This window comes from Rana temporaria, chromosome 2, assembly GCF_905171775.1.
Source record: "Rana temporaria chromosome 2, aRanTem1.1, whole genome shotgun sequence".
Lineage (NCBI taxonomy): Eukaryota > Metazoa > Chordata > Amphibia > Anura > Ranidae > Rana > Rana temporaria.
Window position 1 is genome coordinate 525,063,978 of NC_053490.1, and position 20,270 is coordinate 525,084,247.

Consider the following 20,270-nt stretch of genomic DNA (forward strand, 5'->3'; position numbering starts at 1 on the left):
GAAGTGACCAGGGGGAAACCGCGACTTTTAAGCAACGGACGCTCGCGCAGCCTGTCAATAATTTCAGGTACACTGACTCGAGTACAAGCCGATGGGGGTATTTTGAGCCTTAACAAAAGGGCTGAAAATTTCGGCTTTTTCCTCTAGTAAATACGGTAATGGCACCCACACACATCTACAAAAGGGCAGCTGGTTGTTGTACGGCACGGGAAAACACGTGATCTTGCACACGTGCACTACACCTGGTGTAATGAGAATTCATACATATGAACAGTTCTAGGCATTTTTTGTGCCCAGCAGGGCTGGTGAAAGGATTTTTAGATGTGTTGCCTTTCTGCCGTGATTGTCACACAACAGAATTTCATGGCAATCACGACAAAGTGTGCTTCTAAAAATCGTGCTAAGCTTATCCGCAAAAAGGGACCAGGAGCTTCTTTCAAGATATTTTGGACAATTTCATGCTCCCAACTTTGTGGGAACAGTTTGGGGACGGCCCAATCCTGTTCCAACATGACTGCGCACCAGTGCACAAAGCAAGGTCCATAAAGACATGGATGAGCGAGTTTGGGGTGGAGGAACTTGACTGGCCTGCACAGAGTCCTGATCTCAACATCTTTGGGCAGTGGCGGTTGGTGGTATATTTTTTTGGGGGGGCGGCAAAACAACGCTCTCACAGCAACCCCCTCAGTCGGTCGTCACAAACCTCACACTTACTCCATCTACCGTATTTAGGGCAATCAGGGCAAAATCGTGGGTGCGCAGTATACGCCGATACCCACTTTCCCACGCCGAGTTTGAATACTGCGCCGACATATACCGAGTGCAGTACACTCGTGTATTGTCGGGCAGTCTCGGCTCCTCCCACGCTAATGTCCTGGACGTACAGGACGTCAGCGCGGGTAGCCGAGCATTGCCGACAATACACGAGTGTACTGCGCTCGGTATATGTCGGCGCAGTATTCAAACTTGGCGCGGTAAACGAGCGGAGAGGACGCGAGGACGCCGAACCCCGACGAAGAGGACACCCGAAGCTGCAGACGGACGCCGGACCCGACGAAGAGGACACCCGAAGCCGCAGACGGACGCCGGACCCGACGAAGAGGACACCCGAAGCCGCAGACGGACGCCGGACCCGACGAGGCCGCCGATGGACGCCGTGCAAGACACCAAAACTGTAAGTACAAAAAAAACTTTTTTTCCACAGGATTCGGGGCAACTTTAGGGGTGCGCGGTATACGCGGGAGCGCGTTATACCGCGATAAATACGGTAGATCACGGGCAGCGGCTTTCTCTGCATCTCATCCTCCTTGGCATCACGGCGGCTTCCGCCGTGCATCACCTCCCTCCTCCTCCTAAGGGGCCAATTGGACCGCTTTTTTCTCCCAGCCAATGGGGTGGTGGGCCTCAGGACACGCTTCCTGATTGGCCGGGAGGAGAGTCAGGAAGACAATAGCGAATATTAATTTGATATTGTCACACAATGGGGTGGGCTCAGGGCACGGTGCTCTGCGCCCCGAGCCCACCCTTTTTTTAAGCCAATTAGAGCCTCAGGCTGTAATCATGTGCTTCTAGAAAAAAGAAGCCCATTGGAATCCATGCGTCTGGCGCCCTGCATGTAGTATAGGGTCCGAGTGCATGGATTAGGGGAGGGTGCTCCCCTGTGCCCCGTATGTACGGGCCGCCACTGCCTTTGGGATGAATTAGAGGGGAGACTGCAAGCCAGGGCTTCTCATCCAACATCAGTGCCTGACCTCACAAATGCACTTCTGGAAGAATGGTCAAACATTCCCATAGACACTCCTAAACCTTGTGGACAGCCTTCCCAGAAGAGTTGAAGCTGTTATAGCTGCAAAGGGCGGAGCCAACTCAATATTGAACCCTACAGACTAATAGGTAGATTCAGGTAGATTGGAATAACTTTAGGGCGGCGTAGCCTAGTGTGTTTAGGCTACACCGCCGTAAATTAGCTAGGCTAGCAGTGATTTTCAATCTACTTACCTGCTAATCTACGGCGGCGTAGCCTCAAACGAGCGGGCGTAAGGGCGCCTAATTCAAATTGGTTGGAGGGGGGCGTGTTGTATGGAAATGAGGCTTGACCTCACGTTTTTTGACGTTTTTTGCTACTGCGCATGTGCCGGGAGCCTACATTTCCCAGTGCGCATTGCGGCTAAGGATGCCGTACGGGCCTATTGATTTCGACGTGTACGTAAATGACGTAAACTCCCGATTCGCGGACGACTTGCGCAAACGACGTAAAAAATTCGAACCTCGCGGCGGGAATGGCGGCCATACTTAACATTGTTATTCCACTTCATAGGTGGAATAACTTTAGGCCACCTAAGGCCTTACGGAAACGACGTTAATCGACTGCGGCGGGCTCGCGTACGTTCGGGAATCGTCGTAAAAGCTCATTTACATAATCTACGCCGGCCGCAATGGAAGCGCCACCTATCGGCCATCCAAAAAATTGCAAGCTAAGATAGAACGGCGCAAGCCGTCCTATTTTAGCTTTGTTTAAGCGTATCTCTGTTTGAGAATACACTTAAACAAACGCCGGCGTAGATTCAGAGTTAGGTCGGCTTATCTACTGATAAGCCAGCCTAACTCTTTGTGAATCTACCTATAAGACTGGGATGCCATTAAAGTTCATGGGCATGTAAAGGCCGGCGTCCCAATACTTTTTGACAATATAGGTTAAAAAAAATAAAAAATGATGCTGCCTGTAGTGCTAAAGGGGAACAGTTGGGAGGCTGTAAAACCATGAATAAACTGCAGGGTGTTACCGCCCCCCCCCCCTACCGATAGGGCGAACGAGTCCTTAGGGCGACTATACAAGTTGCAACGTTATTATATGATCAATGTGCGAGTCGATTAGCGCTAACAAATTTGCAAACAATCGAATAGCCACAACTTCCAATTGATTTAGAGCAGGGGTCGCAAACTGGTGGCCCACTAGCTGTTTGCCGAACTACAAGTCCCAGCATGCCTCTGCCCGTGGAAGTCATGCTTGTCACTGTCAGCCTTGCAAGGCCTCATGGGACTTGTAGTTTTGCAACAGCTGGAGGGCCGCCAGTTTGAAACCCCTGATTTAGATAATGATCGGCTAGAGCAGAAAATTATTATTATTGGCCTGGATTCAAGAAGCAATTGCGCCTGTGTAACCATAGTTACACAGCGCAATTGCTTACTTGCCCCGGCGTAACGAATGCTCCTGATTCAGGAACCTCATTACGCCGACTGCAGCCTAAAATATGCGCGGCATAAGGCTCTTATGCCCGCATATCTTAGGCTGCATTCTTGCGATGGCCGCTAGGTGGCGTTCCCATTGTGCTCAGCGTATAGTATGCAAATTGCATACTAACGCCGATTCACAACGTTACGCGAGCCCTGCGTACGCAGTTTACATCGTTTGCGTTCGGCGGTTTACGTATACCCGTCGTTCCCGCGTCGCGAAATTTGAATTTTTACGTAGTTTGCGTAAGTGATTCGTGAATGGCGCTGGACGCCATTCACGTTCACTTTGAAGCAAATGACGTCCTTGCGACGTCATTTGCCGCAATGCACGTCGGGAAAGTTTCCAGACGGAGCATGTGCTCTACGATCGCCACGGGAACGCGCCTAATTTAAATGATTCCCGCCCCCTACGGGATCATTTAAATTGCGCGCGCTTACGCCGGGCAATTTTAAAGAGCGCACACGCAATTTACGGAGCTACTGCTCCGTGAATCGCGTGTAGCGCAGTAAATTTGCGGGGGTGCAGGGCAAAAACGGTGCCCTGCGCCTACGCAAAAAATGCGAAAGGCTACCTGAATCTACCCCATTATTTTTTTTTATTGATCGTCAGGAGCTTTGTATCTCACCTCTTGATCTTAATCAGATTAGGAGATTACATGGTGGGAAAAGATCAGTAAGGTAAAATCGTTGACTATTGATTGATTATTCCTTATTGGAAGAGATCAGAAAAGAAATTGATCATTTATCAATCATGAATGGCCACCACTAATCACCTCCCCCCCCCATCCTTGTGCAAAGTATGCACCATGCAAATCTATACATTCACCTATGCTCTCTTTATATAGAGACCCCCACACTGTGCCAAGTGACCCCAACATATTGCAGTCCCAATCACAGAGCAGCACTCCCCATCCAGACGCCCAATTGCTCAGCGCTCCTCTGCCGCATCCCGCCGGTGCGCCAGCTTGCAGTTAGCAGATTGTCCGCTAGGTGTCGCCGGAGCACACAGCAGGCTGCAGACCGGGCGGCGTCCTCGGGTTGCTCGGAGACGGTGCTGCTGTCAATGGACAGGAAAAAAAAAGGGGGGGGGGAGCACGTGCCGAGACAGCATAGGGCAGCGTACCGACTACTCCGAGCATCTCCTGTCCCGGTACACAGCTGTCATGTCTGCCCCTGGGGGTGTCAGCCCTGTCCATGGTGCCACTCTGATCTCCTGCTGAGGGTTCTGCAGACCATTGCTCTTCTGGTGGCCAAACAACAGCCTGCCATCTCATCCTGGAGGTCCTGCAGAGCATTCCTCAATCTGGGACAATCCATTTTATCCTGGGTGATCTGAAGACCCTTCCTCCTCTCTGGGGCCCCCAACAGCAGAGCTTTCCTCAATCTGGGACCCCCCCCCCCCTATCTTATCCTGGGTGATCTGAAGACCCTTCCTCCTCTGGGGCCCCCCAACACAGCCTGTCATCTCATCCTGGAGGTTCTGCAGAGCATTCCTCAATCTGGGACAATCCATTTTATCCTGGGTGATCTGAAGACCCTTACTCCTCTCTGGGGCCCCCCAACACAGCCTGTCATCTCATCCTGGGTGATCTGAAGACCCTTACTCCTTTCTGGGGCCCCCAACAGCAGAGCATTCCTCAATCTGGGACCCCCCTATCTTATCCTGGGTGATCTGAAGACCCTTCCTCCTCTTGGGGCCCCCCAACACAGCCTGTCATCTCATCCTCGGTGATCTGAAGACCCTTCCTCCTCTGGGGCCCCCAACAGCAGACCATTCCTGAATCTGGGACCCCCCCCCCCATCTTATCCTGGGTGATCTGAAGACCCTTCCTCCTCTGGGGCCCCCAACACAGCCTGGGTGTCCTGAAGACCATTGCTCATCTGGTACCTGTCACCCCATCCTGGAGGTCCTGCAGACCATTCCCCAATCTGGGACCCCCCCCATATTATCCTGGGTCATCTGAAGAACCTTCCTCCTCTGGGGCCCCCCAACACAGCCTGTCATCTCATCCTGGGTGATCTGAAGACCCTTCCTCCTATGAGGATCCCCCAACACAGCCTGTGATCTCATCCTGGAGGTCCTGCAGACCATTCCTCAATCTGGGACCCACCATCTCATCCTGGGTGATCTAAAGACTTTTCCTCCTCTGGGGTCCCCAACACAGCCTGTCATCTCATCTTGGAGATCCTGAGTGCAGACCATTCCTCCTCTGGGGCCCCAAACACAGCCTGTGATCTCAAAAGACTATCCCTCCTCTGGTGGCCCCTAACACAGCCTGGGTGTCCTGAAGACCATTTCTCCTCTGGTACCTGTGATCTCATCCTGAGCGTCCTGCAGACTATTCTTCCTCTGATGGCTTCCAAACACAGCCTGTGATCTCATCATAGATGTTCAGAAGAATATTCCTTCTCTGGTGGTCCCTAACACAGCCTATGAGCTAACCCTGGGTGTCCTGAAGTCTATTCCTCTTCTAGTGGCCCCCCAACACAGACTGTGATCTCATCTTAAGTGTGCTGAAGTCCATTCCTGTTGTAGGGGCCCCCAAACACGGATTGTGATCTAATCCTGAATGCCCTGCAGACCATTCTTCCCCTGGTGGTCCCCAACACAACCAGTGATCTCATTCTGGGTGTCCTGCAGACCATTATCCTCTGGTGGGTCCCAACACAGCCAGTGATCTCATTCTGGATGTCCTGCAGACTATTCTTCATCTGGTGACCCCAGAAAAGCCTGTGATCTCATCTCATCCTAGGTGTCCTGAAGACCATCCCTCCTCTGGTGGCCCCAAATACAGCCTGAGATCTCATCTTGGGTGCCTTGAATATCATCCCTCCTCTGGTGGCCCCAAATACAGCCTGTGAGCTCATCCTGGGTGCCCTGAGGACCATTTTAACTATGGAGGCCCCCAGTACAGCCTGTAATCTCATCCTTGGTGTCCTGAAGACCATTCTTCCTCTGGTGGACCCCAAACACAGCCTGTGACCTCATTCTGGTGGACCCTAACAAAGCATATTAGCTCACCCTGCGTGCTTTGTAGACCACTGCTCCACTGGTACCTGTGATCTCATCCTGGGTGTCCTGAAGACCATTCTTCCTCTGGTGTCCCCCCAACACAGCCTATGATCTCATCTTGGGTGCCCTACAGAACATTCCTCCTCTGGTGTCTGTGATCTCACCCTAGTGAAGATCTCCCTCTCTTGCCCATGAGCCCCACGCTGCCCACCATCCTCCTGCAGAGCATTTAATCTCCGGTGCCCTCCTGAAGAGATTGTGTGATCCGGGGTGTCCTGCAGATGATCGCAAGTCTGGTTGCCTCAGCTGATCTCCTCCTGGTGCCTGGGATCTCGCCTTGCAGGTTGCAGCAACCCTGGTGCCACCTTTCCCTGGATCTTGTCTTGGATGCCCCCTTTTGCTTCATACCATCCTCGGTGCCCCCTCGGTGCAGGTCCTTTGTTGGCTCAATCCTCTTATTTTGGAAGCTCCTCTCAGCCTGGTGCCACCTTGCCTCCGATCCCCTGCAGAAGATCCCACCCCTGGTGTAGTAGGAGCGGGTGATCGGGTGTAGGGAGCCCGCAGTGCCCGCCTGGCTCCACGTGCTTGCAGTGCGCATCCTCCCTGGAGTTGGTGCAGGAGGGGCACCGGGACAGCGGACGGATCCTCGCCTTGGTTGGATTACCGGGATCCCGTTTGGATCGCTAGGGTGGATCTGTCTGGTTCATGCCCCGTGGATTGTGCTGACCTGGGAGACTGAAGGGGCAGAAGAAGGAAGAGGCACCCCGGGCACAGCTGCCCCCTGCAGCATGAGGAGTTCGGGATCTTGGGGGATCTGGCTGGTCCTGGGAGCTATCACCGGACTCAGAGGTAGGTGACCCCCATGCTGGATCGGGCTTGATGATTTTATGAGCTTGGGTATTGTTTAATGTCTATACTACATGGCATATGGGCGCTTGCATTGGGTACCTTACTTTTAAGGGGTACTTTACATCACTGTGCTTCTTGATGGTTCAATACGGTTGGGCAATGTCTATACTACATGGCATATGGGCTCTTGCATTGAGTGCCCACTTTTAAGAACTACTGTTACATCACTGTGCCCCTTGATTGTTCCATGAGGCTTGACATTGTCTATATTACATGATATATGGGCTCGTGCATTGGGTACCCACTTTTAAGGGGTGCTGTTACATCTTTGTGCTCAAGGCTGGGCAATGTCTACTACATGGCATATGGGCTCTTGCATTGAGTGCCCACTTTTAAGGACTACTGTTACATCACTGTGCTTCTTGATTGTTCCATGAGGCTTGACATTGTCTATATTACATGATATAGGGGCTCGTGCATTGGGTACCCACTTTTAAGGGGTGCTGTTACATCTTTGTGCTTCTTAATAGTTCCACAAGGCTGGGCATTGTTTATACTACATGGCATATGGGCACTAGCATTGGGTATCCACTTTTAAGGGGTGCTGTTATACCATTATGCTCTTTAAAGGTTCCCTGGGGCTGGGCAATATATGTACTATTTATGTCATAAGGGTTCTTGCATTAGGTACACACTTTTAAGGGGTGCTGTTACATCACTTTGCCTCTTGATAGCTCTACCAGGCTGGGCAATATCTAAAATCCATGACAAATTGGCTCTTGCATTGGGTAACCCCTCTTAGGGGGGTGCTGTTACATCACTGTGCTCCTTGATGGTTCCATGAGGCTTGACATTGTCTATATTACATGATATAGGGGCTTTTGCATTGAGTACCCACTTTTAAAGCAGTGGTATCTCCACAAGGCTGGGCAATGTTTAAAGTACATGGCATATGGGCTCTTGCATTGGGTACCCACTCTTGGGGGATGCTGTTACATAACTTTGCTCCTTGATGGTGCCATGAGGCTTGACATTGACTATATTACATGATATAGGGGCTTTTGCATTGGGTACCCACTTTTAAGGCAGTGGTAGCTCCACAAGGCTTGGCAATGTCTAAGTTACATGGCATATGGGCTCTTGCATTGGGTAACCCCTCTTAGAGGGGTGCTGTTACATCACTGTGCTCCTTGATGGTTCCATGCGCCTTGACATTGTCTATATTACATGATATAGGGGCTTTTGCATTGATACCCACCTTTAAGGCAGTGGTAGCTCCACAAGGCTGGGCAATGTCTAAAGTACATGGCATATGGGCTCTTGCATTGGGTACCCACTCTTGGGGGATGCTGTTACATAACTTTGCTCCTTGATGGTTCCATGCGCCTTGACATTGTCTATATTACATGATATAGGGGCTTTTGCATCGAGTACCCACTTTTAAGGCAGTGGTAGCGCCACAAGGCTGGGCAATGTCTAAACTCCATGACAAATGGGCTCTTGCATTGGGTAACCCCTCTTAGGGGGGTGCTGTTACATCACTGTGCTCCTTGATGGTTCCATGAGGTTTGACATTGTCTATATTACATGATATAGGGGCTTTTGCATTGGGTACCCACTTTTAAGGCAGTGGTAGCTCCACAAGGCTGGGCAATGTCTAAATAACATGGCATACGGGCTCTTGCATTGGGTACCCACTCTTGGGGGGCGCTGTTACATCACTATGCTCCTTAATGGTTCCATGAGGCTGGGCATTGCCTCTCTGCTCAACTAGCTTATGCTAGATATGTGGCATATGGGCACTACTCAGCATTGGCTACTCACTTTTAAGGGTTGATTTTACATCACTGTGCTCTTTGATGGTTCCATGAGGCTTGGCATTGTCTATATTACATGATATAGTGGTTCTTGGAATGGGTACCCACTTTAAAGAGTGGCTGTTACATCACAGTGCTCCTTAATAGTTCCATGAGGCTTGTCAATGTCTATGCTACATGGCATATGGGCTCTTGCATTAGTTACCTTCTTTTAAGGGGTGGGTGCTGTTACATCACTTTGCCCCTTGATAGCTCCACAGGGCTGGGCAATGTCTATACTACATTGCATTGGGTACCCATTCCTAGGGGGTGCTGTTACATCACTGTGCTCCTCAATGGTTCCATGAGGCTGGGCATTTCATCTCTGCTAAACTAGCTTATGCTTGATTCATGGCATATGGGCACTACTCAGTACACTCTTGCATTGGCTACTCATTTTTAAGGGGTAATGTCAGAGGGCTCCATGAGGCTGGGTATTGTATATTTTCCACAAGTATTGGCCTTCTACATTGGATATGGGCACTGCACAGTTGGCTCTTGCATTGGGTACCCACTTTTAAGGGATGATGCTCCATTAGCTCCTTGATAGTTCTGTTAAGCTGGCATTGCCTATCTGCTCCCCTAGAATGTAGAAGGCACATGTTTGAGGAGCAGATAGGCAATGCCCAGCCTAACAGAGCTACCAAGGAGCTAGTGGAACATCACCCATTAAAAGCGGGTACCCAATGGGCATATGCACACTATCCAGTGGGCTTTTGCATTGTGTACCTAAGTTGAGGGGCCACTGCTTGTCTGCTCTCCTAGCATGTACAGTACCTGCTTCAAGGCATATGGGCACTACCCAGAGGGCTTTTGTGTTGGTTACCCACTTTTAAGGGATGAAGTTCCATCAGCTCCTTGATAGTTCTTTGAGGCTGAGCATTGCCAATCTTCTCCATAAACATATGCTTGCTACATAGCATATGGGTACTACCCAGTGGGCTCTTGCATTGGGTACCCAGTTTTAGGGGTGCTGCCTATCTGATCCACTAGAATGTACCTGCTGTATGGCATGTGGGCACTACCCAGTAGTCTCTTGTATTTGATACCCACTTTGCAAGGGGTAATGTTCTATCAGCTTGTTGATTGCTCTTTGAGACTGGGAATTGTTTATCCACTGCATTAGCATGTGCCTACTACATGGCATATAAGTACTACCCATATGGGGGATGTTAACATTATTAATTGGGGCATTTCCTAGCTGCACCACAAGCATGTGCTTGCTACATTGCATAGGGCAATGCCTAGTGGGCTCTTGCACTGGGTACCCAATTTTAAGGTATGATGCCTATCTGCTCCTCACGAATGTACCTGCTACATGGCATAGGGGCACCACCCAAAGAGTTATTTCGCTTAGTACCCAGTTATAGGGGATGCTGCCTATCTGCTGCAAAAGCATGTACCTACTACATGGCATTAGGATAGGCAATGCCCAGTGGGCTCTTACACTGGGTACCCAATTTTAGGGATTGTCCTATCTGCTCCACAAGCATGCACCTGCTTCATGGCAGAGGGGCACCACCCAAAGAGTTCTAGCACTGAGTACCCAGTTTTAGGGGATGCTGCCTATCTGCTGCACAGACATGTACCTACTACATGGTACATGGGCAATGCCCAGTAGACTCTTGCACTGGGTACCCAATTTTAAGGGATGTTGTCTCTCTGCTCCCCAAGCATGTACCTGCTACATGGCATAGGGGCACCATCCAAAGAGTTCTTGAACTGAGTACCGAGTTTTAGGGGATGCTGCCTATCTGCTGCACAAGCATGTACCTACTACAGGGCATATGGGCAATGCCCAGTGGGCTCTTGCACTGGATATTTAATTTTAAGGGATGTTACCTATCTGCTGCACAAACATGTACCTGCTTCATTGGCAGAGGGGCACCACCCAAAGAGTTCTAGCACTGGATATCCAATTTTAAGGGATGTTGTCTCTCTGCTCCCCAAACATGTACCTGCTACATGGCATAGGGGCACCATCCAAAGAGTTCTTGCACTGGGTACCCAATTTTAGGGGTTGTTGCCTATCTGCTCCACAAGCATGTAACTTCTTGATGGCATATGGACACTACCCAACGAGTTCTTGCATTGGGTACCCACTTTTAAGGGATGTTGCCTATCTGCTGCACAAGCATGTACCTACTACATGGCATATGGGCAATGCCCAGTGGGCTCTTGCACTGGATACTAATTTTAAGGGATGTTACCTATCTGCTGCACAAACATGTACCTGCTTCATGGCATACGGGCACTATCCTACGGGCTCTTGCATTGAGTACTGACGTTAAAGTGGTGCTGTTCTTTAATAATCTCCTTTTTAATAACTTGACATCACAAATCCCACCACCCCGGATGTGGCAGTTCCTCCTCTACAGCTTTAGCAGTTTATTGTATCTGTTATGCATAGGAATTGTTACAATGTTTTCCCTTTACTAGGTAAATCTAAATATTTCAATCTGCTGGGAATCTTTAGTATGTTTGTTTGGTGTTTTGCTTTCTATGTTGCATTTTCTGCACCTCAGTATTTCCTATAGCACTAGTTGTTTATGTATGTAAGCGTATACTTATTGTGGCGGTGTGTACTTGTCAGGGCAAAGCTTCTCTAAGCTTCTTTATTAGCCTTCTCAGGCTGTCTGTCTCCTTGAGTCCTCATGCAACACTTCCAATGCTGCAGTGACGGTGACACGAGTGTCAGCTGTTTGGGATCATTTCCAGGGCCCCTCTGCTGCTGACACCGTCGGGATGATTTACGAAAGACGAAGAGACTGTGCGCTTTGCAAAGAGCTCAGTAAATGAGCAGAAGCTCTACTGACTTCCGTCATCCATGCATGTGCAAGCAAAAAAAATTTTTTTTTTTTTTTTTTCCTAACGCGTGATTGGGTGCTCTTTGCAAAAGCAAAGCTGTGCCTCATTTACTAAGCTCTGGAGCAACTGCAAAGTCTATTGGGGCCAGATTCAGAAAGAATTGCGGCGGCGTAACGTATCGTAGATACGTTACACCGCCGCAAGTTTTCATCGCAAGTGCCTGATTCACAAAGCACTTGCGATGAAAACTACGCAAGGCGGGGTAACTTAAATGGGCGTGTGCCATTTAAATTAGGTGCGCTCCCGCGCCGGACCTACTGCGCATGTTCCGTTTCTTAACTCCCGCCGTGCTTTGCGCGCCGTGACGTCATTTTTTCGAACGGCGACGCGCGTAGCATAATTCCGTATTCCCGGACGGCTTACGCAAACGACGTTATTTTTTAAATTTCGACGCGGGAACGACGGCCATACTTTAGACAGCAATACGTTTGCTGACTAAAGTTAGGGCACCTAAAACGACGACTAACTTTGCGACGGGAAACTAGACTAGCGGCGACGTATCGAACGCGAAAAACCGTTGTGGATCGCCGTAACTCCTAATTTGCATACCCGACGCTGGTTTACGACGCAAACTCTCCCCAGCGGCGGCCGCGGTACTGCATCCTAAGATCCGACAGTGTAAAACAATTACACCTGTCGGATCTTATGGATATCTATGCGTAACTGATTCTATGAATCAGCCGCATAGATACTCTGAGAGATACGCCGTCGTATCTCTTTGGTGAATCTGGCCCTTTGTCTTTAGTAAATCAACTCCCCCATGTCTTTGATTTCAGCAATATGTGTACAGTTAGAATTTCGACTGGAGTTCGATGTAAAAATTCGATTAAAATTTCAGTCCGAATTTCGGACATTTGGACAAGTTTCGTTTAGTTTTTCGGGACATTCGGTAACATTTGTTTGTATTGTAAGGGCTCGTTTACACTTGCTTTAAAACATGGCTTCGGACAGGCTTTGTTAAAGCTTTCTGAATGCCAGTCAAAGCTCCTGTCACTAAATAAAATGGTTAGCTTACAGCCCTGTCTACACCTTGCTTTTGCTTGGTGCTTCGATGAGGCTTCAGTGAGTCTTTGTGGGGCTTCAATGGGGCTTTGGTGGGGCATTGGTGGGGCTTCGATGAGCCTTTTGTGGGGCTTTGATGAGGTTTCGATGAGGCTTTGGTGAGGCTTTGTGGGGCTTCGATAAAGGCTTTGATGGGGCTTCGGTGGGGCTCCAATGAGGCTTTGATGAGGCTTTGTGGGGCTTCAATGAGGTTTCGTGAGGCTTCATGGGGCTTTGATGAGGCTTCGGTGGGGCTGTCACGGGGCTTCGGTGGGGCTTCAATGTGGCTTTGATAGGGTGTCAATAAGGCTTCTTGGGGCTTCGATGAGGCTATGGTGGGGCTTCGATGAGGCTTCAATTAGGCTATGGTGGGGCTTCGGTGAGGCTTTGTGGGGCTTCCATGGGGCTCCGATGGGGCTTCGATGAGACTTCAGTGGGGCTTCAATGAGTCTTCGGTGGGGCTTCGATGAGGCCTTGATGAGGCTTCAGTGAGGCTTTGATGAGATTTCGATGAGGCTTTGGTGAGGCTTTGTGGGGCTTCGATAAAGCTTTGATGGGGCTTCGGTGGGGCTCCAATGAGGCTTTGATGGGGCTTCAATGAGGTTTCGTGAGGCTTCATGGGGCTTTGATGAGGCTTCGGTGGGGCTTTGATGAGGCTTTGATGAGACTTCGATGGGGCTGTCACGGGGCTTCAGTGGGGCTTCAATGTGGCTTTGATAGGGTGTCAATAAGGCTTCTTGGAGCTTCGATGAGGCTTTGGTGAGGCTTTGATGAGGCTTTGATGAGGCTTTGGTTGGGCTTTGATGAGGCTTTGGTGATGCTTCGATGAGGCTTCAGTGGGGTTTCGATGATGCTTTGGTGGGGCTTTGGCGAGGCTTCATGGGGCTATGCAGTTGTGCTCAAAAGTTTGCGTACCTGTCAGAAATTGTGTCATTTTGGCATTAATATTGAAAATATGGCTGATCATGCCAAAAAATCTTTAATTTAAACACTTTAAGACCTTCCGCCGTTTGACGGCAGCACAATGGCTCCCCTGCATAAATCGCTGTAGCTGTACGGCTGCTTGTGCAGGCTCAGTTGCAGGCGGGAGCATGCCCTTGGGTTGAGAGGACTCGATATCCTCCTGTGGCCCGCGATTGCCTTGTACACAGATAGAACGGGAAAGTACTTATGTAAACAAGGCATTTCTTCATTCTGACCGGTGACATGACAGGGATCTACTGTTCCCAGTGGTCGGTAGCAGTGATCTCTGTCTTGTCCCAGTCAGTCCCACCCCCCTACAGTTAGAAACACACATAGGCAACACATCACTCCCTAGTGTTAACCTCTTCCCTGCCAGTGACATTTACACAGCAATTAGTGGCTATTTTTAGCTCTAAATTCTGTATAAATGTCAATGGTCGCACAAAAGTGTCTGATCTGTCCGCTGCAGTGTCACAGTCTTGATAAAAGTCACTAGTAAAAAAAAATAACAATATTAAAAATGCCATAAATCTATCCCCTATTTTGCAGACGCTATACTTTTTGCGCAAACCAATCAATAAACGCTTATTGGGAAAATATGTAGAAGAATACATCGGCCTAAACTGATGAAGAAATTTGTTTTAAAAAAAATAAAAGTGGGATATTTATTATAGCAAAAAGTAAAAAATATTGTTTTTTTTTTTAAAAAATCAGTGGGGTAGATTCAAGAAGCACTTGCGCCCGCGCAACCATAGGTTGCGCGGCGCAAGTGCTTACTTGCTCCGGTGTAACGAGTGCTCCTGATTCAGGAACCTCGTTACACCGACTGCAGGCTAAGATATGACAGACATAAGCCTCCTTATGCCTTCATATCTCAGGCTGCATTCTTGCGTTGGCCGCTAGGGGGCGCAGCCATTGTGATCGGCGTATAGTATGCAAATTGCATACTACCACCGATTCACAAAAGTTGCGCGGGCCCTGGGCACGCAAGGTACGGAGTTTCCGTACAGCAACTTTAGCGCAAGGTTGCTCTGCTATAGCAGGGGCAACCAATGCTAAGTATAGCCGCCCTTCCCGCTCGTGAAATTTAAATTTCACGTAGTTTACGTAAGTGATTCGTGAATGGCGCTGGACGCCATTCACGTTCACTTAGAAGCAAATGACGTCCTTGCGACGTCATTTGCCGCAATGCACGTCTGGAAAGTTTCCCGACGGAGCATGCGCTGTTCGCTCGGCGCGGGAGCGCGCCTAATTTAAATGATTCCCGCCCCCGGCGGGATCATTTACATTAGGCGCCCTTACGCAGGGCTAATTAGCATAGCGCCCGCGCAATTTACGGAGCTACTGCTCCGTGAATCGCTGGGCAAATCGAAATATTTGCGTGGGCGCAGAGAAAAATCTTTGCTCTTTGCCCACGCAAATATTGCTCCAATCTACCTGAATCTGGGCCAGTATTTTTTGGTTTATAGCGCAAAAAAATAAAAACCGCAGAGGTGATCAAATACCACCAAAAGAAAGCTCTATTTGTGTGAAAAAAAATTACGTCAGTTTTGTTTGGGTACAGCGTCGCAATTGTCAATTAAAGCGACGCAGTGCCGAATCACAAAATATGGTCTGGTCATTAAGGGGCTTAAACCTTCCGGGGCTGAAGTGGTTAAGGGTAGCAATTACATGAAGCCATTTATTATCATATATATTTTTTTGGATGCTTTTAAAATCATAATAATAACAGAAATCACCCAAATGGCCCTGATAAAAAGTTTACATACCCCGGGAATGTGTGGTCTTGGTACAGACACAGAAGGTGGCACACACAGGTTAAAATGGCAAAGAAAAGGTTAATTTCCCACATTTCAAGGCTTTCTTTTTCTGTCTTTGTAAAGTTTCATTACCTTGTTATGCAGATCTTTTGACTGTTCTTTTCTACCTCCTCGTGGCTCAGTACCTAGCCTGCTTAGTGCATCCATGTGAGAGCTAACAAACTCATGGACTATTTATACACAGCGGGTTATTTACGAAAGGCAAATGCACTTTGCACTACAAGTACAAACTACGGGGCAGATCCACAGAGAGAGTACGCCGGCGTATCTGCTGATACGCCGGCGTACTTTCAAATTACCCGCGTCGTATCTTTAGTTTGAATCCTCAAACCAAGATACGACGGCATCTGGGTTAGATCTGACAGGCGTATGGCTTTGTACACCTTCGGATCTAAGATGCAATACTTCTGCGTCCACTGGGTGGAGTTTGCGTCGTTTTCCGCGTCGGGTATGCAAATGAGCTTTTTCCGACGATCCACGAACGTACGCGCGGCCGTCGCATTCTCTTACGTCGTCTCTAGTCGGCTTTTTCCGGCGTATAGTTAAAGCTGCTGTTTTGCGGCGTATAGTTAGGCCCCATACACACGATAGAATCCATCCTCTGAAAAATCCCAGCGAATGGGTTTCAGCGGATATTTATCCCCTGGGATGGATTTCCAGCGGATAAATATTTGATGACATGCTATCAAATCTATCCGCTGGAATCCATCCCAACGGATGGATCTGCTGGTCTGTATAGACTCACCGGATCCATCCGTCCGAAGGGATCCCCCGCATGCGTCGTAATGATTCGACGCATGCGTGGAATTCATTATATGACAGCGTCGCGCACGTCGCCGCGTCATAATCGCGGCGACGGCGCGACACGTCATCGCCAGAGGATTTCGGCGCGGATTTCGATTCGATGGTGAGTATACTCAATCCCATGGAAATCCGCGCAAATCCTCGAGAGGATTTATCCGCGGATACGGTCCGCTGGACCGTATCCGCGGATAAATCCTCTCGTGTGTATGGGGCCTTAGACTTGCCATGATAAGTATGGCCGTCGTTCCCGCGTTTATTTAGAATTTTTTTTTTTTTTTTGCGTAAGTCGTCCAGATGGACGTAATTCACGTCTATGTTAAAAAATATGACGTCCTTGCGACGTCATTTCGCGCAATGCATGGCGGGAAATTTAGGGACGGCGCATGCGCAGTTCGTTCAGCGCGGGGACGCGCTTCATTTAAATGAAACACGCCCCCTACCCGCCCAACTTGAATTCCGCGCCGCTACGCCGCTTGAGATACACTACGCCGCCGTAACTTACGGCGCGAAATCATCCAGGATTCGAACCAAAGCCAGGTAAGGTACGGCGGCGTAGCGTATCTCAGATACGATGCGCCGGGGCAGATCTTTGTGAATCTGCCCCTGCAAGTGCAAAGTGCACCTGAAATTGCACTTAAGTAAAAGACAGTTTTTTGGCATGATCGGTCATATTTTCCATATTAATGCCCAAATTGTACAGTTTCTGCCAGGGTATGCAAACTTTTCAGCACGACTGTATATATATATATTTTGCTGTGCAATAATACAGTATCTCCTTATCTCTCACTATAGTCCGGTTAACTTTGAGGAAGTATAGGACATTCTCTGATTGTATTCTCCCACCTCTTCTATGTGACCGGTTATAAATCCCTCCTCCACTTGTCCACATATGCATAGTCATTGATATATTCATTGATTTTAGCTACTGGTATGTTTCACACCTGTCTGTAGTTCATTCTTGGACCAATGACTTTCATTATATCATACATTATCCAATAAAACATTGGAACATGCTGCTTTATACCATTATAGATTGTAAGCTCTTCTATCCGCTATTTCTCTCATTTATACCCTAAAAGTTTCTTAACTTTTCCACCTTCTGTATCTTCTTTCGTACTCTAATAGATATATTCTAAGATGTTCTATCTTCCGTATTACACCTTTATACCCTAATAGAGTGCAAGCTGGGCACAGTGAGGCTACATACGATGGGCACAGTGAGGCTACATACGATGGGCACAGTGACGCTGCATACGATGGGCACAGTGAGGCTGCATACGATGGGTACAGTGAGACCACATACGATGGGCACAGTGAGGCTAAATACAATGGGTACAGTGAGGCAGGGGGGACTGACAACTCATGGGGCCCCCGGTCAATAGGAGATTATGGGGCCGCTGGGCAATAGGAGATTATGGGGCCGCTGGGCAATAGAAGATTATGAGGCACCCAGGGAATAGATTATGGGGCCACACAGTATATACATACATACACACACACACATACAGCATACATACACAGTATACACACACAGACACGCAATATACATACACAGTATACACAAACAGGGGCAGATCCACAAAGAAATTACGCCGGCGTATCTCTTGATACGCCGCGTAATTTCAAATTTTGCGCGTCGTATCTTTGTTTTGTATCCACAAAACAAGATACAACGGCATCTCGGCTAGATCCGACAGGCGTACGTCTTAGTACGCCGTCGGATCTAAGCTGCAACTTTTCGGCGGCCGCTAGGTGGCGTTTCCGTCGAATTCCGCATCAAGTATGCAAATTAGCTAGTTACGGCGATCCACGAACATACGTCCGGCCGGCGCATTTTTTTACGTCGTTTGCGTTTCGGCTTTTTCCGGCGTATAGTTAAAGCTGCTATTATGAGGCGTACTCAATGTTAAGTATGGTCGTCGTTCCCGCGTACAATTTTGAATTTTTTACGTCGGTTGCGTAAGTCGTTTGCGAATAGGGATTTGCGTAGAATGACATCACCGTCGTAAACATTGGCTGGTTCCGGTTTAATTTCGACCATGCGCACTGGGATACCCCCACGGACGGCGTATAGTTAAAGCTGCTGACTTAAAAAAAAAAAAAATTGCGGGTGGAATCCCACTTTAAGTGTGTCCTAGGGAGTGATTCTAACTGTGTGGGGGCTGGGCTACGAGTGACACGACATTGATCACTGCTCCCGATGACAGGGAGCAGTAGATCAGTGTCCTGTCACAAAGCAGAACAGAGAAATGCCCTGTTTACATAGGCATCTCCCTGTTCTTCAGCTCCATGACACGATCGTGGGACACCCACAGACATTGAGTCGGGGAGTTTCCGCGGGCACGGTCACGGAGCTTTGCGCACAGGAGCCATTCTGCCGACATATATCTACTGGCGGCGGTCGGCAAGTGGTTAAGCCATCTGTAGGGTTTGGCAACCACTGTAAGGGCTGCCCTATTCCGCATGACCACAAATGTAAAGGGCATTTTTTTTTCAATGACCACCAATGAATTGGTTTTTAGTAAGGGGTTCCCTGAGACCTAAAAAAGATTTCAAGGGTTCCTCTGGGGTAAAAAAAAAGGTTGAGAAAGACTGCCTTAAACTCTACTTTCGTGGAGGAAAAACAAAAAGCAAAAAAAAAAATATATATATATATATATAACGTTGCGACACAAGAGAAAGGCCACCATAGATAGTAGCATTGTAGCAATTTCAGGAGCGGAGGGAAGACAACGACCTCAGAACAACCCGTCTACAAACCAAGGGCCAGATTCACAGAAGAGATACTCCGTCGTATCTCTCAGAGTATCTATGCGGCTGATTCATAGAATCAGTTACGCATAGATATCCCTAAGATCCGACAGGTGTAATTGTTTTACACTGTCGGATCTTAGGATGCAGTACCGCGGCCGCCGCTGGGGGGAGTTCGCGTCGTAAACCAGCGTCGGGTATGCAAATTAGCAGTTACGGCGATCCACGACGGATTTTCGCGTTTGATACGTCGCCGCTAGTCTAGTTTCCCGTCGCAAAGTTAGTCGTCGTTTTGGGTGCCCTAACTTTAGTCAGCAAACGTATTGCTGTCTAAAGTATGGCCGTCGTTCCCGCATCGAAATTTAAAATTTCACGTCGTTTGCGTAACACGTCCGGGAATACGGAAGTACGCTACGCGCGTCGCCGTTTGAAAAAATTACGTAACTTCGCGCAAAGCACGGCGGGAGTTAGGAAACGGAGCATGCGCAGTAGGTTCGGCGCGGGAGCGCACCTAATTTAAATTGTACCCGCCCATTCGAATAGGAACGCCTTGCGCCGGACGTATTTACGATACACCGCCGCAAGTTTCCAGGTAAGTGCTTTGTGGATCGGGCACTAAAACTGGAAACTTGTGGCGGTGTAACGTAAACGGGTTACATTACACGGCCGCAAAAGTATGTGAATCTGGGCCCAAGTGTGTTGCAAGGAAAGGAATAGATTTTTCAAGGCTTTTTTATTTGGCGGTTAACGAGCGCAAACAACAAAGCTGAAAGGTTGTTTAAATACCAAAAGGTTGTAACATTATTTGTGTAACTATTAAATGTTATTTTGTTTTGTTTTTTATGTAACATTTGAGTGTGAAGGTGAAGGAATCCGTCTGTAAAGTGTTTTCCGGGAGATAAATTGTTGCCTTGTGTGTCAGGAGTGATTGTGGATTGATAGAGCCGAGGAAAATGTACATCAAGCAGGAGTGATAAATTATGCAGGAGCCAGGAAATGACAGAAGATTGGATTATCGGCTATCGGACATCACCGCCGTCCCACCTCGGACCTCCTGACTCTGCAGCTTTC

The 20,270-nt window shown here is 48.6% G+C and overlaps 1 protein-coding gene across 1 annotated transcript in view; it reads left to right on the top strand.

The window, feature by feature from the left end:
- The first annotated feature begins 4,346 nt into the window (after positions 1-4,346).
- Positions 4,347-20,270, top strand: part of IGSF11 (immunoglobulin superfamily member 11) — a 386,896-nt gene continuing 370,972 nt past the window's right edge. Inside the window, exon 1 of the mRNA XM_040339112.1 lies at positions 4,347-7,096. Coding sequence (XP_040195046.1) covers positions 7,036-7,096 — 61 coding nt within the window. The 5' untranslated portion in view covers positions 4,347-7,035. The remainder of the gene's footprint in view (positions 7,097-20,270) is intronic.